This window comes from Eucalyptus grandis, chromosome 6, assembly GCF_016545825.1.
Source record: "Eucalyptus grandis isolate ANBG69807.140 chromosome 6, ASM1654582v1, whole genome shotgun sequence".
Classification (NCBI taxonomy): Eukaryota; Viridiplantae; Streptophyta; class Magnoliopsida; order Myrtales; family Myrtaceae; genus Eucalyptus; species Eucalyptus grandis.
The window spans coordinates 53604565-53622311 of NC_052617.1; the positions used below are offsets into that span (position 1 = coordinate 53604565).

Sequence of the window (17747 nt, forward strand, 5' to 3'; positions counted from 1 at the left end):
CTGCATTTTTTGTGCACTGGATGTAACTTCTAAAGCAGCAATTTGTTAGATTACTTGTTAGAAGTTCCTTCTTCTCAAGTTATTAATATGAAGACTATTTAATCTTTGTGTCAAGATGCATTGCAATTAAGTCTTCTTTATAGGATTGTGTTTTCAGCCTTGTTTGTTGAACGAGAAAGAGAGAATTCGACAAAAGTTGAGTCGACTAAACTTAGTAGTCGTTTCCATAATTTTCAAGCCGATAACATATGAGCCTAAGAAATGCTTTGAATGGGATCAGTTTTCTTTTCCTTATGGTATATATCTCTAAGTTTGGTTCTCGGGTCACCATGGTTGGCTCGCCTAGGGAGAAATTTATGGCAACATCGAAAACATTTTAACTCCATAATGCACAATATTTTGACAAACGGTATCCAATAAAAGAGTGGTATATAGTCACTAGTGTGCCTAGTTTTCTTTCATTAATCAAAGCATGGTACAATTTTATTGCAATTGTTTACTATTTTTGTTTTGTTTTTTTTCCCGGTGTACGTTTTGCATGGAAATATATTGACTTTATTTTTGCTTCATTTTGCACCAGTTGAGGGATGTGAAGAACTAAACTATTCAATATATGACGGTGGGTATGATGGCGTTGCTAGAGAAGATGGGTTCGCCTTTGTTGATCTTGATGAGTTATACATGAGAAATGTAAGTTGTGCTAACAGTGATGGTTCAATGGAGAGGGATATGGAGGTTGGAGACATCAGTCAGTATGTAGATGTGTTAGCTGACAATGTAGATTTCTTGAATATGAATGGCGAAAATGAGTATACACATCCCGAGTTTAATGCTGAGGTTGATATGGAAAATCCTGTCTTCAAGTTAGGAATGTGCTTTAGCAATGCTGAGGAGTTTAGAAAGGCCGTTAGGAACCATGCCATAAAAAATGGGAGAAAGGTGAGGTTTGTTAAGAATACACCTAATAAATTGAGGGCAGTGTGTTCTGATGGTTGTGATTGGCTTATATATGCTTCCAAAGTGCAAAGGGAGCATACTTTACAAGTCAAAACCTTTAACTCCATACATACATGTAATAGAGCTCTACATGTTCCTCAAATAAGCACTAAATGGTTGGCAAACAAGTACTGTGATAGGTTGAGAAACAATCCTACATGGCCAGGTGCTTCAATGAAAAAACAATGGAGTCTCGAGAATGTTTTAAAGTTGTCGAGGACAATGGTTTATAGAGCTAGGGCAACGGCAATGAGTATGATTACTGGGAATGAGGAAGAGCAATTTCGGATGCTTAGGAGCTATTGTCAAGCACTTCTTGATGCCAACCCGGGATCCACGTGTATAATCAAAACCGAGCAATATCAAGACCAATACAAGTTTAAGGCAGTCTATATTTGTCTGGATGCATTAAGGAGGGGCTTTGTAGAAGGATGTAGGCGCTTTGTAGGTTTTGATGGTTGCCATTTGTCATCAGGCTACAGGGGTATACTTCTAGCAATGGTGGGCATAGATGGCAACAATCAAATGTATCCTTTGCATGGGCAGTTGTCGGACAAGAAACATATAAGACATGGCATTGGTTTATTAGTTTGATTATAGAAGACTTGGGGATTACCGACCCTGAAAATTCAAAGTACTGGACTTTCTTATGTGACAAACAGAAGGGATTGGTGCAAGCACTAGCAAATCTAATGCCTGAAGCGGAACATAGATTTTGCTTAAGGCATCTTTATGAAAACTTCAAGCTACATCACAGAGGGGTAGAACTTAAAAAGCTCCTTTGGAAGGCTGCCATGGCGACTAGAGTATGTGATTTTGACTTGGCAATGGAAGAGCTGAAGGCAATTAATAAGAAAGCTTATGAATGGTTGTCTCAAAGGCCTCCTGCAATGGAGCAAGTCCTACTTCAGGACAAGCTCAAAATGTGATATTTCATTGAATAATTGGTGTGAAAGTTTCAACAAAAGCATCATTGACGCAAGGGACAAACCTATCATCACAATGCTTGAAGCTATAAGAGTGCAGCTCATGGAAAGAATTCATAAGCAAAGAGATGGGATGGCTAAGTACACTGGTATGATATGTCCTAATATCCAAAAGATATTAGATCTTCAAAAACAATTTTCAGCATCATGGATTCCTAGCTGGAATGGGGAGGATGAATTTGAATTGAGTGGCCCATATGGTGACAAGAGAGTTGTTAATATTAGACATAGATCTTGTAGTTGTAGAAGATGGGACATCAAAGTGGAATCCCTTGCTGTCATGCTGTGGCAGCTCTTATATACATGAGAGAAGATCCTGAAAATGGGTTCACACAAGTTTTAGTAAGGAAACGTTCATGCAAACTTATAGCCATGTTGTGCATGTTGTAGATTCTATGGACACATGGCCTGCTAGAGAGCCATTACTCCCACTGATGTGCCCAAGCAAGTTGGCGTAAAGAAGAAACAAAGAACAAAATCAGTGAATGAAACAACTGATAAAAATTTGAAGACAAGAAAGAAGAAAGTTGTGCAAGAGCCCGAGGAACAAAATTGAAGAGACAAAATACTACAATCACTTGTGGGAAATGTGGCGACATAGGCCATAACAGTATCATTGCAATAATCCATCAATAGTATCGATGACAAAGAAAGAACGACAACGGTAGCATCGGCATCTTCAGCCCTTGTAGCATCTTCAGCTCCTTTAGCCCCATTAGAATCACAACCTGAGATAGTTGAATTTCTTGCTTCAACTTTTGGTAACATCTCAAGCTCGTCAACATCTATAGGAAGGACAAAGATGCAAGTATCCATTTACCCTTGACTTTGTCCTAGAAGTGTTCTTATTTGCACCTTACTTCTTTTGACTAATTAATTTATTTTTTGATTCAATCGTAGGTAAAGAGGAGGATGTAAGGATCTCAACTTGAAAGCAAAGTGGTAGACGAGCAATTTTTTTTTGGAGAAACGCAGGACCAACAACACAATTTCTCTTCTTGTTAGTTGATGTGGATGGGTCTATTTTGGTCTATTAGGGAGCATTTTAAAGTATAAATATGTATAGGTCTACTTCGTTAGGAAGATTTCTTTCGTGGGATATTTATTTTTTCCATCATATAGGGGGGCCGTGTTTCATGGTCTTCAAGGAGGACCACACATCTTGTAGTCTCGTGGTTGATGTATCTAAGTTTTACGTTCCTAATATCTATTATGCTTTTACCCTTTGCTGCATATCTATCTATTTGATAGAATTATGGAATCTATTGATATCATTTGACTCCATTTAGCGCGCGCTGGAAACACGACTTCCTTGTTGCTTGAACTTTGGCTAAACTGGGTTCCCAAACTCAAATTGAAGTAATACCCCTGGCTATGTTTTTCCAAGTTAGAAATACCATTATGTTCTTAGAGAATAAGTCGAAGCTCATTAGTCCAACTCAAATTGAAGTAATACCCCTGGCTATGTTTTTCCAAGTTAGAAATACCATTATGTTCTTAGAGAATAAGTCGAAGCTCATTAGTCCAACTCAAATTGAAGTAATACCCCTGGCTATGTTTTTCCAAGTTAGAAACACCATTATGTTCTTAGAGAATAAGTCGAAGCTCATTAGTCCATGGACGCGCCCGCCCACCGAACTTGATCTCGTTAATGGCCATTTAGACATCACGTCCAAGCTTTAGACAACATAATTTTGCACCTTTTTCATTTTTTTTCGTACATCCCTTGCATCATGTATGAAATCAAAGCCTTGCATGATAATCATTTAATTGTAGAATATAGACTATGTCACTAGACTGGGCTGTTTTGGGGAATCTTTTGATATTAGTGCTTCATCGCCTTATCATATAAGACTCATCACCGTAGCGAAATAAACTTCTCTGTCCATTGAAGCCCAAGGAAATGCGGGTGTACAACTTGAGTTTCTCGGTTAACATGTTCTCATGGTGCAATAAGGAAAGAGAGAATTACAAATTTCCATCTTTACAGTATCCTTTTAGTTTCACATAGGGAGATCACGATACGACTTTCTTGACATCGAAATTTGTATCTCGCAGCAGCACTTCTACATCATAATTGATTTTGTACCACACTAATCCATGATTTGTCCCTCTATTCTTGTACTTCATTGCCATTTTCTCGAACTCGATTGTAGGAAATTGCTTTGCATACTACTCAACATCGTGGCGAAGTTTAGGACCCAGTTGTAGCAATCTTTGATTGAAAGTGAGGGGAAGACCTCATTGTGGCCAAGAAGTCCTTCAACTTTGTTCCTGCTAGACAAATTTTTTTAACATCAAATAAAGAAAGCGTGAACAAAAAAGAGGAAGCAGTAGAGAAAAAGCATTAAGCATGCTTGAATGCAAGAGGTGATTTGAACCATCTATAATTGGCAAACAAAAAAATGAATTTGGTAGAATCATTCATCTTTGGTTATGACCTTGATTTTCACTACCCAACTGATGACAGCATCAAAGAACTCACTACTTCCACAAAGTCCTCTTCGACAAGAAAGCAACAAGATGGACAAATTTATAAGTAACCAACATAAAAACCCTGAATATGAAAGCACAATCTAGTCCACAAGAAGCCTCTACCATCAGGAGCCATGGCGGATGCATCTCGTGCAACATAGCAATATGAACAGATTCCGTCACAATTTCAATTCCGTCACAATTTCAACTCTGGAACCATCAATTCCTTACAGAGATTTGAAAGCAAAAAAGAGGGATAAATTGATTCCTATTTTTGATGGGTTAACGGTAGTACAATTAAAGTGCCTACATTACCTACAAGTAAAGGGTAGATGAACTATAAGATTTGCGTAAGTTCTTCAAGGTATATCTAGCAGACTCGTAGAAAGGAGAGAATGTGAAGTTTTTGCATTACCTTTTTCTTCAAGTTTACTAGAACCGAATGACTTCAGTCCCCCAGAAACAAGTTCAATAAAAAAAGGAAACAGAGGTAAGAAAGTAATACAGAGTATTTCACAAACATCTCAATCTCGAGCACAATTCGAATCCACCCAAGACAGAGGACATCTCCATCTCATCTCAAGTACCCACATCTCGAGCATAATTCGAATCCACTTTCACGGACCCAACCATGAGAGAAAGAACATCTCCATCTCGAGTATCCACATCTCGGGCGCAATTCGAATCCACTTCCACGGACTCAACCATGAGACAAAGAACATCTCCATCTCGAGTACCCACATCTTGGGCACAATTCAAATCCACTTCCACGAACCCAACTGAGAGAGAGATAGAGAGAAAAGGAGGGCACGTACCTTTGGAACTCAGGGAGCCAGTACTGAGCACGCGCTGACCACGCACCAGCCCTTCGGTTCCGTCCATGGCGATGGTCCTCACCATGTTCTCGCCCAGGTGTTGGGCCACCTCCAACACGAGCCTGATCGAGTTGTCGAACACCTCCAGGGCCGTCAAGATCGGGGGCAAGCCCTTGTCGAACCGCACGTCGACCACGGCGCTGATCACCTGGCACACCTGCTCGATCGCGCCGGGGCCGGTGAACTCATCGGTGATCCTACCCTTCCCGGCGCCCTTGGCCGCGGCGACGGGGAGGAGGGGGATGCGGCGGCGGCGGCGGAGGTGGAGTAGTGGGCAGTGCGGGTGAGGAGGTAGCCGTGGGGGAGGGGCGGTGGTGGTAGTGGTGGTGGCGGGGGCGGAGGAGGGGGTGAAGAAGGGGGCGGATTTGGGGTTGGAGGAGGAGGTGGGCCGCGACGGCGATCGGCGGAGGCCGGCGGAGCGGAGGAGGGTCGGCAGGAGCCGGCGCGAAGACGGCGACGCCATGAAGGAGGGGTGGGGGTTGAGAGTGAGAAGGGAGGAGTGAGAAGAGTACGAAGGGTTTTGTTTTTTAGGGTTTGTCAAATTCTATCAATACTTTTTGTGGACAAAATTGCCCATGCTCCGGCAACCGGAAATACCACACGCTCACCGGCCGGCGGGTTCGGGTCCTATTTGAGACTTATTAAACTTCCAGATCCTTATTTGGACAACGACTACTTTTGCCTTTATTTGAAAATGAAATTTCACTTTGGTCCTTATTTGAAATTTTCCCTGATTTTAATGATCATTCGCTGAAGGTCAAGCGGCTTGACCATTCAACCACTATGACTTTGCGAATCATAGAGAATACTAGGTTTTGGCAAACAAGCTGTGCTTCATTAATTGAAGAAAATATTAGGTTTTAGCAAACAAGCTGGGCTTCTAAAAAAGCATTTCTTGTTTTAACTTACAAGTGCCTACATGCCTTATTTTCTCAATTGGTATAGTATTTTCTTTTCTTGCTAACGGTAATGCCCACTAGTTTTTTTATATCTAAGTGATTTCGAGATTTAGACGAGAATTCAAATGAAACCTTTTAAGAACTTACTTAAGTTAGAAAAGTCATTATGATTAGGAAACCATGGTCACTATCATTGATAATCTTTTGAGTTTTCTCTCTTTAATAGCGAATCAAGCTTGAACAAAAGGGTTTTTAAGGCTTACAGCCGGACCATGCCCCTTTGAACATTCTCCTCCACGCTATGCTTGGGAAATGAGGGGAAATGAGGAATGGAAATTTAGACGGAAAGTGAACAAATATTACATTTAAAAAAAAAATTAGTATTTCTTTTGAATTTTTTCCCCTTCTACACCCAAAACGAAGCTTTACAAGTTCAACACAAGTCGATCGAGGCCCTTAGCCATTAAAGGCATGTATGATAATCCTTTTATTTCTTTATTTTTCTATCTTTATCTTCTCGGGAATAGATTTGAAATATAAATTTGTTTGATAACATAATTATATTTTTCTATTTTCGAGGTGAATTTTGTGCATAGAGATAGATTTATAATAGAAATGATAAATAAATTTTTATATTTTTCCATTTCTAGAAAATAAATAAAAATTAGAGCTTTTTCTGATTGCTCGCTCCCGCTCTTTCGCATGTGATCCCCATGAGAAGACTACCCTTCTTCTCGTGCCCAAGACTCTCCTTGTCCCAGACCCCTAAATTGGCCCCCACCTCTTCTGATCCCTTCGCCTTCGCCCATTCCACCGGCGGCTATTACGGGTCTGCATGATAACATTTCCATTTCTCCCAATTTCTGTTCTTCTATTTTTCGAAACAAAAAAAGAATGTAAACTGTTGATAAAAATTTTGTTCCTAACAATTTATCTATTTTTTGTTCACAGAATAATTTTGGAACATAAATAAGAAAAAAAAATAACATTTTATTCCCGGGAACAATTTCTAGAATAAGTCAATTTTCTTTTTTATTTTTCTTTTGTTCCTTTCTCTTACTGTGGCCACCTCCAATCGCCCAGAGCCACCGCCGACCACTGCCTGCCGCTGCCCACCGCTTGCTGCCGACCGCCCGGTGCCGCGCTCCAGTCATTGGACAGGGCGGCGAAGGAGCATGCAAAGTGGTGCTTTCGTTGGTGGGCTGCGGGTCGTCTCTGCGGCTTCTGCGGCTTTTGCGGAAGGGAAGACAATGGACGAGGAAAGACGGGCGGACAGGGGAAGGACGTGGTCCAACTTTGGCTTGGTGTTCGGTCCGCCTCGGCTGTCGCGGTCTATTGCATTCTTTATTTTGTTTCTTAATTTTGTTTTTTGTTCTTGTTTTTTGTTTTTTTAAATTTTACCTGCAAATGATTAGATAAATTGAACTTTGTATTTCATTAGATTAAAGTTGGTCTTGCAACTATTTATTTAAGCATTGGCCAGGTGTCATATGTGTCGTATTGCTCCGTAAAATTTTGGGAGTCGAATTTGAGTTGAATGATTTCTTATGAATATTTAATATTTGAAGACTTGGATTTCCTTAATAATGAAAAAAAATGTATTATGCTTGAATCTGATTATATTTTAATAATGGTTTGTTGAAGGTCAAGCGCCTTGACCATTCAACCACCATGACTTAGCGAATTGTAGAGAATACTAGGTTTTTGACAAACAAGCTGTGCTTCATTAATTGAAGAAAATATTAGGTTTTAGCAAACAAGCTGTGCTTCATTGACTGTTTAGTTACATGTGCAACCTCACCGTGGATTAGAAGTCAGAGCTCCCAAAGGTGTCCTCTGTGTTTTGTCTGTTTGTTTATAGTGACGGTGGATTCTATGGAAGCATTCATTGTTTTAACTTACGAGTGCCTGCATGCCTTATTCTCTCAATTGGTATAGTATTTTTTTTTTCTTGCTAACGGTAAGCCCACTAGTTATTTTATATCTAGGTGATTTCGAGATTCAGATGAGAATTCAAACGAAACATTTTAAGAACTTACTTAAGTTAGAAAAGTCATTATGATTAGGAAGTCACGGTCACTATCATCGATAATCTTTTGAATTTTCTCTCTTTAATAGCGAATCAAGCTCGAACAAAAGGGTTTTTAAGGCTTACAGCCGGACCATGCCCCTTTGAACTTTCTCCTCCACGCTATGCTTGGGAAACGAGGGGAAGTGAGGAATGAAAATTTAGACGGAAAGTGAACAAATATTTACATTTTTCGTCATCTGCACTTCTCCAAGCTCCGCTTTGCCACCAACTCGCCAAGCCTTGCTACTCCTCATCCTGGTGCTGCCCCCTCCGCGACGAGGGCATCGTCATCTTCTAGCGCAAGTTTATGCACAAGATCGGCATGGCCTGCCGGGGCCACCTAATTAACATCGCAAAGCCACTTGGTGCCTTCGCCTCTCCGGCGACAACATCTACTTGGTCTATGAGTTTGTTGACGGCGCTAGCCTCTCCGGTCGCATGTGGAACCCTTTAATGCCCAATTTCACTGTCCTCCGGACTTTGATATTAAGGATGCAAATTGCCGCCTATGTTGCGCACGGCCTCAATTACGTTCACAGCAACACCGACTTTGATATGATCCTTGTCCATAACCACATCAAGAGTAACGGCATTGTGATGACGGAGTCATCATTTGAAGCCAAGATCTGCCACTTTGGGACTGCTTAGCTGTGCGACCAGGTGGATGAGAACGATGTGATTTTTGAGAGCAGGTGGGTTTGGCAAGGGCCTCGACAAGATCAAGGAGGAGGGGTTGGAAATTTTATGTTGTTATCAAATGATTTTTTTATTCTGGAAACAAAAATTCTGTTTTGTTATCCAACACGATTAAATGTTTAGAAACTCGTCTAGGAAATAGAAAAAGAAAAATATATTTCTAGCTATAAATTCTTCTTAGGAACAGGATGATTATCATTTGCGATCTAAGTATTTGGCCTTTTAGAATGCGAAGAGTTTTCAAATTCCTTTTTTTTAATAGATATTTTAGAATGTGTTTTTTTTTTTTATAATGAAATTGATCAAGATTTCTCGCAATTATTTTCGAGTTTGCTATAAAGAAAAAGCTATCTCAAAATTGTTTTTATTATTTTTTTGTTTTTAATTTAAACCTCATTTTGTAATCTTATATCCTGAAATTACTAGAGCGCATAAATTCAGTTAGATCTAAGCGTTGCCTTAAAATTCACACAATTGCACCACTTCTTTTAACTATTTTCCCTTCTTTTTTTCTCGTTCTTTAATTTTGTAAATGTACCGTATTTTCATTGCACTTTTTATATTTAAATATTAATAGAATAACGTGTCTCTTCGTTTATATTAATTAATTGATATTTATTTAACTATATAATTTGAGACAAAAATTCCAAATAAGGATTCAAGCTATTTTTTCAAATAAGGATTTGAAATAGACATTGTTTCACATAAAGACTAAAAGTTGCTAGCTCAATCTCAAAATTAAGGACCTCAGCTTGCTAGCCAAGCCAAATGTTCTCTGGTTGGTGAGCAACATTTCAAGCGACTAGAACTTATGATGCCTTTATTTATTTGAAACTTACTTGATGTTTGTTTCTCAAGAATTTGTGGTGTGGTCTTGTTGCTGGGAGAGTTGAGCACGACTCATTATGCCTTTGTTTTGCTGCTCGATCAAATGAATGTGATGCATTCGGCGAAATGCTTAGTGGCATGATTAAAAAACCGAAAACATGTCAACATAGATTGCTTGTTTTCAATTGATTTGTTAAGAATTTAGATCTGATTCCAGTCACGTTTTGTTGTATTCGAATCCACATGTCGATTTTTTCTGGTGTTTTCATTGTCTGTTTTGCATATTTCTCATGACGTTTCTATGATACTCACTACATAGGAAATGGTTGAGATCAATGTCATGCTTATGGATTCTCTGGAAACATGATGGTTTCCTTTTGCATCTTCATCTCGGGATTATGTTAGTATGTCGTGGTCATAGGTTAACATTCGAAAAATGGTAATAGCCAGAGTTGAAGGCTGCTGGCCATGTTCTTGTGATCGGTGATGATCGGAGGTTGACGATGACGATAAAAATGGCACTTACAAAATCATATCCACTGTTAATGCTAGCCACGTCGAGTCTAATTTCTTATTTAGTGGTTTGTCCGAGTTTTCCCGACCATAAACCTTCCGATCATCGCATCCGAACATCGAATAGCACGAATTTCTAGTTCCTGTTGAGCCATTGACCTTCATTTTTTCTGTTATTCCCTAAAAGAACATGTTAAATTGAAGTACCGAATCTCGCCATCACGGAAGTTTCAGTTGTCTACATTCGCTTTATCGTTTGAAGCCTTGCTCAATGCACAAGGACGAAGAGAGGATTACAAGTGTTTATGAGAATGCGAAGGGGAAATGTAAAACTATATTGAACATCTAATGGGCCCCGCCCAAGGGCCCAAATATTTGGGCCCGATATCTGCATTAGCCAACTTCAAGTGCTCAATTTTCAGCCCAGACCGATGATGACCAACTACGAGCGAGATAGGATGATTCTGAACTCTTGGAGCTCCAGTGAAGCTTCTCCCTGCTTGGCACGATCACTTGGTGAGCTCGATGGTCGATTTAATTTATGTGGGTTCATTGAATTTAGCAGATTTTCTCGTGGGTCCCTCGTCAATCGATCAAATGGTCCGTATCCTTTGTCTTTTGGTATTTTTTTTTTTTTTTTTTGGGCCATCTTTACGGTTCATTTTGCGCTCGAATCATCGGAGTCGAGGCGTAGACAATGAATGCGTGCACGGGCTCCAGGTGTAATGGAATGCCGGGGCTTTTCTTTTTTTCTTTTTGTGGGATATTCGAAGAGATGGGCATTCTTGAAATGCAGTAAATGGTTGGGCATGCCGGCATTGAGGCAGATGGGAATTGGAAGTTGCGGAGCGTGATATCTTAGGGATGCCATCGCTAGTTTGGCTTCAGTTTTTTGCACATAATGTCGTCTAGTTGTTACAAGCTCACCAACTCCTCCGTGGTTTGTCCTCGATCCATAAACCTACTAGGGGAGGTGGGGTATACCACTCAAATATCATGTCGTGACATCTTAAATTAACTCACTCAATTATTGTTCGCTTTGCTCTATCCCATTTCGAGTTTCGCGATTTTGTCTTTTGGCATACATGCAGACATTTCCCGAGAAGGTTAATTATTCTAGTAGGTCCAAAGTAAAGTTTGCCGTTATATCAAAAGGTGCATTCATAGTTAATTTTAGTATTCACATAGATATTTTAGAATCGTTCTCTTCTCTTCTCGTTTGATGCACAATTTGGTCCATTTCTACTCCATTTGCCATCCTTGATGGAAGCCGCTCCTTATCTAGGCCTTTTGGAGGCCGCAATCACCTCCATATTGAACTGGATCCTTAAAAATCAACTATTGGAAAAGCTCATCCTGCTTCGGTGCTTCCATCCGTAGCTCCAGGCCAGTGATGTGAAGCTTGCAAAGTCAAAGATATCCACGTCAGTCTACACGTCATCCGGCAACACACTACGGATTGATCTCGGTCGCATCCATTTACTCTGGTCACCTGGCTCTCTAATAGGTGTGGTTGGCTATGGTTATGGAAAGACATTGTTGCCAGGACACAAGGTTGGTGTTGGTGCGAGGAATTACAAGTTTTCGTTTACGATGTTTATGCATGTGTATCAAATTCGATTCATAACTAATCAATCGGGATTATGGCATAGTCAATGCTGCTACGTAGAACCAGGCTTGAATAGAACCTAGACCAAGTAAGAGGATAAACAATAATTCTTCCTATGCGGATATTTGTGGATTCAAAAGGGGTTAATGGGTCCCGCAAGCTGCAGCTGCACTCCTCTTCTTCCACATTCTTCTAGGTGTAAAAAGTTTGCTTAGGAAATAGAGACGAGCACTATAAATACACAATGACCCGAGTAGTTTCGACATCGAAGTCACGAGACAGAGAGAGAGAGAGGACCTCCATCGCACTTGAGTTGAGAAGGCAAAGAAACAAAACTGAAATGGGGTCGCAGGAAAGTATTATGATGTTACTTTGCTTGGTTCTTGAGAGTAGAGAGCTCCTCTGCAATGCTCAAGGCAAGGTCCACTATTACGATTTCGTAGCAAGACTCTTTATCGTTCACCTTTCTTTTAGCTTTTATTTTAACAGTTTTTTAGCCTCAAATCATAATCAAGAGATGCCACATTTTTTAAAGCTCTTTTAGATAAAAGATGATTTTTTTTTTTCTGAAAAAGATGTCATATCTGTAGAGATGGTGTGTATAGACTATTGTAATCTACTTAATCAATCCGAACACTCAAAATACACGTGGCATATTCAAATAGGACAATGACGAAAGTAAAATGATTGATTCATCAAGTTGATTCAAAAAGAGATTTGATATGCTTTTGTTGTGTGTTCATATGATTCGTCGGTTGGCTTCGTCACATCGCTTTTCAAATGAATTTTGTACTTTCATGTCTATATTTATGGATAGATCAGTCTATCATAAGATTTTGGCTTTTCGTAACTGTTTCAATATCTTAAGTTTTAAATTTTCAATGATGTCCCAAGAAAATCTCTCAAAAATTCATTTAGAGCAGCTATTATTCCAAAACTTTCAGAAGTTTTGCTCCATATTGAAGACTCTTTATTTGGCAAACCTAGGGTCGTCAACACGTCATTGGGGTAAAAAAAAAATCTATTCAATACTATACTAACGAATATTATTTATAAAATTAGTAAAAAACTCTCAGTTTAGTGTCTTAATATAATTATCGGAATAAGCCAAAACCCAACTTGGAATTCAAATTGACAACTTTTCTTCCATAGTGCCTTTCAATCTCAAATGGTCAAGTCACATGAAAACCCATGTTGCTAAAAAGGGGAAATGAATAATTTTCATAAAAAGGAGAAGTGCCGCTTTCTGTCCAATTTGTTGTTCCAAGTTTGATTCCTAAAAAACTTAAGACATATTTTTCATGGACTAATGAAAATGGTAGAAAAAGAAATTCGAATGTGGAGTAGTTTGGATTCATTTGCAGACGTATATTACTATATCTGTTAAACCCTAATCGGTTGAACTATGGGATGAAAACATGTAGCTGAAGGAGGCCAACTTCGCGAGGCCATGTAGAACGAAGAGCGTGTTGACAGTCAATGGCAGCTTTCCTGGGCCGGAGATTCGAGTTCACAAGGGAGACACCGTCTTTGTCAATGTTCGCAACCGTGGAGAATACGGCATCACCATTCATTGGTACGTGAAATTGACTTATTCGATTCTACCAACCTGCGAATCAATCACACACGGAACCATTCATGGAAATTTTCTTTGGACAGTCAAACTAATTGATCATGGATGACATAATCACTTTTGATCTATTTCTTCTCTGTCATCTTGGTCCAGATCAGGTGACCTGACTTTTGTATTTTGAGATTGATTCTAACATTAGCCCGTGAAGTAATTGCTCATCTATTGTCATATTCGTCTCAAATTTTCACGGTTATTTCATCACATAGAAAGATCTAGCACATTCTTGTGTGATTAATATCAATTTTAGGTAGGATCCACTTGGTTTGAGGGTTTGTCAATGATGAAATTACATGTATATGTTGCACTCAGGATTATTTTTATTGACCGTTAAAGAAACTGTCACTATTTGTTCTCGAAATGGAGTTTTGATGTCCAGCTACATTGGCTTGATCAAGGGTTTTGTATGGGTCATCCACCGAGACTCCCCACGAGGAAAACCAAACAGATCAAACAGCCAGCACATAATTGTCGAATGGGACCTGGTTAAGTGTTAGCTGTGACTGCAAATGGGTGAATTTATTTACCGCTATTAAAGGTTGCTTCTCTCTAACTTCGTTTACCAGGCATGGAGTCAGGGAACCGAGAAATCCGTGGTCCGATGGACTAGAAAACATCAGAGTACCCTATCCAGCACAGAACTGGCTTTCTGCAGTAAATCAATTTTACGACCGATGAAGAAAGATTGTGGTGGCATGCTTACAGTGACTGGTCACAAGCCACTGTCCACGATGCCATCATCATTTTACAGCTATTGGTACCTCTTATCCGTATCCCAGGCCTCATGCTGAAGATACCATAGTTCTTGGTATACCCCTTTTACCTTGTTCTTTCATAACTTAGTCTATCTCTACCACAGTAGTTAACACTCAAATCCAGGTTTAAGCCACGAGTAAATAGTCATGGTACTTCGGGGCACACTTTCATTTGGGTCCCCTGAATTTCAATTTTTTGTCCTCCAGTCGATTCTCGAGCGAATTATCGATAGAAAATTTAGTGTTCTGGTTGATAGAAACTGAAGTTCAGTGACCCTAAAATACATCGATGACCCACCAAGCAAGTCACCTTGCTCAATTTTCACTTTCTTATGATTTTTTCTTCGATGGAATGGCGAAGACATAACACATTTACAATCAATGGATGTTGGCAGCATCATGGTTCAAAGGCGATGTTATGGCTATAATCGAGGAGGCCATCGCAACTGGTGGGGATCCTAATACATCGGATGCTTTTACAAACAATGGCCAACCTGGAGATCTCTATAATTGTTCTAGCAGTAAGAAATTATTGTCTATTGATTTCTCCAGGAGTATTAAAAGTGTTTACTAATTTCATACTGACTGCAAATGGATTTACATAGCTAGTCCTTTTCTTCATTTGTAGATAGCATGTTTCGTCTAATGGTCAATTATGGTAAGACATAGCTCCTTCGAATAGTTAATGTTGTGATGAACGAAGAGATGTTTTTGGGGATTGCGAACCACAGTCTTACGGTTGTTGGGATGGATGCTGCACAGTTGAAGCCCATAAAGACTAGCTACATTATGATCACTCCGGGGCAGACGATGGATGTCCTACCGACGGCGAACTAGGAGCAAAGCCACTATTACAAGGCCGGAAGCCCGTTTGCCGATACCACGGCCTCATTTGACAACACCACAACCACAGCGATTCTTCAATACAGAGGCAACTACACACCCCTGCCGTTTCCTTTTTTCGGGCGCTACCAGCCTAGAACGACAAGTACGCTGCCATGAACTTCACAGTCCGGTTCCGGAGCCTGGCAAGCGGAGCTCATCCGGTCAATGTCCTGAAGGAGATCAACAAGAGGATTTTCATTACCGTCTCCGTGAATCAGATAAATTGCTGTAATGCATCGTGTGCAGGACCAAATGGGAATAGACTAGCTGCAAGCTTGAACAACATAAGTTTCCAGACACCAAAGATGGACATACTTCAAGCCTACTACTGGTGTTGACTAACTTGATTAGGGCTAATTGTGCTTGTCTTTTGAGAATAACTACTCAACCATCTTTCTGGTAATTAGTTGATAATTATTGTATTGGATTATCGAGCAGGAGCTTGCCTGGAGTTTACAATGCTACCTTCCCGGACAAACCACATACTTCTTCAATTTCACAGAAGATGTCAGCAACATCTCGCTGTACCCATATCTGGATACGACGGTGAAGATGATAGATTACTGTGCCGCCGTTGAAATCATATTCCAAGGGACTAACCTTGGCGCTCCTGAGAACCATCCGAGGCACCATCACGGCTACAGCTTCTACGTGGTCGGGATGGGATGGGGGAATTTCGACAATAATACCGATCTGAAGACGTATAACCTCGTCGACCCACCTAAGGTGAACACGTTCGGAGTTCCTAAAAGTGGACGGCTTATGATTAGATTCATCGCGGACAATCCTGGTAAGCTCACGATCCTTTCGATAATACTATCCATAAGATCTCCGTCTTGTATTTTCGTGCATTGACGTTGTCTGTTCGTACCGATTGGTGCGGCTATAACGTGAGGAATTGAATTCGCAGGCGTATGGTTCCAACACTGTCATCTGGAAAGACATACGACCTGGGGGATGGACACCGTGCTCGTCGTGAACAACGGCAACACCGTGGTGATCTGCACGTGGCTGCCGCCTCAATATATGCCTCCTTTTATCAACGCCCCTTTTGATTTCCCTGTAAATTTAACAGCAAAAGAACGCCCAAAGTGCTAAAACTTGACACAAAGATATACTTGCCAAAACTTACGAAATGGATATTTAAGTGCCACTTTTTATGAAAATTAGGATACTTGAGTGTCACATCCGGCGAATCCCGTCGGAAATTCTATGTGGCAATTTTTTTTATTAATTTTCTCGCTTATGTGGCTTGTCGGAAGGCTAACTCAGCAAAAACATACACAAAAATAACGTCATTTTTGTATAATTCGAATTTTAATATAAAAATTAATTTAATTAAATTTAAAACAAATTAATTAATTTAAAAAAAAAAAAACAGGAGGTGGGGAGGAAGAGGAGGCGGCCGGCGGCTGAGGGCTCAACTCTTGCCGCCGCGCCGCCTCCCCACCATCGTCGAAAAGGTGGGGGAGCGTTGGTCGGGCCGTCAAGCCATGGTCGGGGCTCGGTGACCCTAGCTAACGGTGGTGAGGGCTAACGACCCTCACCGGATCTTGGGAAGTGGCGGCGGCCCTTGGCCTAGTCGCGAGGGCCGGCAACCCTCGCCGGATCTGGGGAGGGCATGCAAGCCCTCGTCATTGGTCACCGGGGTTGCTGGGCCCTAGCTAGGGCTCGACGGCTCGGCCTAGACTCGGCGACCTCGACCGACCCTCCCCACCTTTCCAGCGACGGGCCGCCGACTTCCTCCCTCCCCCTCCCCCTCCCCCTCCCCCTCCTTTTTTAATAAATAAATTAAATATATAAATTAACTAATAAATTTGTTTTTAATTTAATTCAATTAATTATTATTTTAATTATTTACTACGTCAACATAAAAAAGACGTCGTTTTGGCACGTTTAGTCACATTAGCATATAAAACGACGTTGTTTTGCATTAAGCTCGTTGGAAAATTGTCATATCAGCGTTTTGGCTGGATTTTCTTGCCGTTGGCACCTAATTGATCAATTTTGCTTCAATTTTGATACTTAAATGTCATTTTCATAACTTTTGGCACTTAAGTGTCCCTTTATGCCAATTTTTAGCGCTCCAAGTGTCCTAGTGTCAAATTTAATCCCTATTAAGTTTATCATGCATTCAGTATGGTTAAGAGGGTGTTCTCCTCTTTGCGATGTCACTAGGATTTTCTTGGGAATTGATGGTTGCTTAAATACAGCTCTCCATGGTCTCATTGTGAAATTTGCTTACTATAAAGCCTAATTTCCTGGATTTTTAAACAAGCAAGACTCACGAGAGCCACTAGATTGAGCACCGGTGATGTCGTATCAGGTCAAATCTGGGTAATGGATTGGTGGGTAGCCCTGGACCAATGGTAGGTAGGCCCAACTACCACACTACACGTATAGGCGCAAACCCCTTGTTACCGTTCGTGGGACTCTCATCCACATACGACTCTCACAGACTCCTAAATCTATGCCGAGCCTTTTCTTTAACCTCAGTCGACCCTCGACAAACCATGGACTGGGCTGATC

At 40.6% G+C, this 17747-nt stretch overlaps 1 protein-coding gene and 1 pseudogene across 1 annotated transcript; one reads left to right on the plus strand and one right to left on the minus strand.

Annotated features, from left to right (window-relative positions):
* Positions 1–4042: 4042 nt before the first annotated feature.
* On the minus strand, positions 4043–5795 carry LOC120294535 (ATP synthase subunit beta, mitochondrial-like). Its single transcript, XM_039314690.1, has 2 exons — positions 5273–5795; positions 4043–4256 (listed from the first exon to the last, which is right to left on the minus strand). Exons 1-2 carry the CDS (start codon positions 5793–5795, stop codon positions 4177–4179), a joined length of 603 nt encoding a protein of 200 aa, XP_039170624.1. The 3' UTR covers positions 4043–4176.
* Positions 5796–12288: 6493 nt separating this feature from the next.
* LOC104452288 lies at positions 12289–16316 on the plus strand (annotated as a pseudogene).
* Positions 16317–17747: the final 1431 nt, after the last annotated feature.

What these genes read in the sequence shown, in the direction of transcription:
- LOC120294535 (XM_039314690.1), bottom strand. Translation starts at nt 5,795, where the DNA reads ATGGCGTCGCCGTCTTCGCGCCGGCTCCTGCCGACCCTCCTCCGCTCC. An exon ending in TGGCTCCCTGAGTTCCAAAG is followed by an intron (nt 4,257 to 5,272) that starts GTACGTGCCCTC and finishes TTTGTCTAGCAG; the next exon opens with GAACAAAGTTGAAGGACTTC.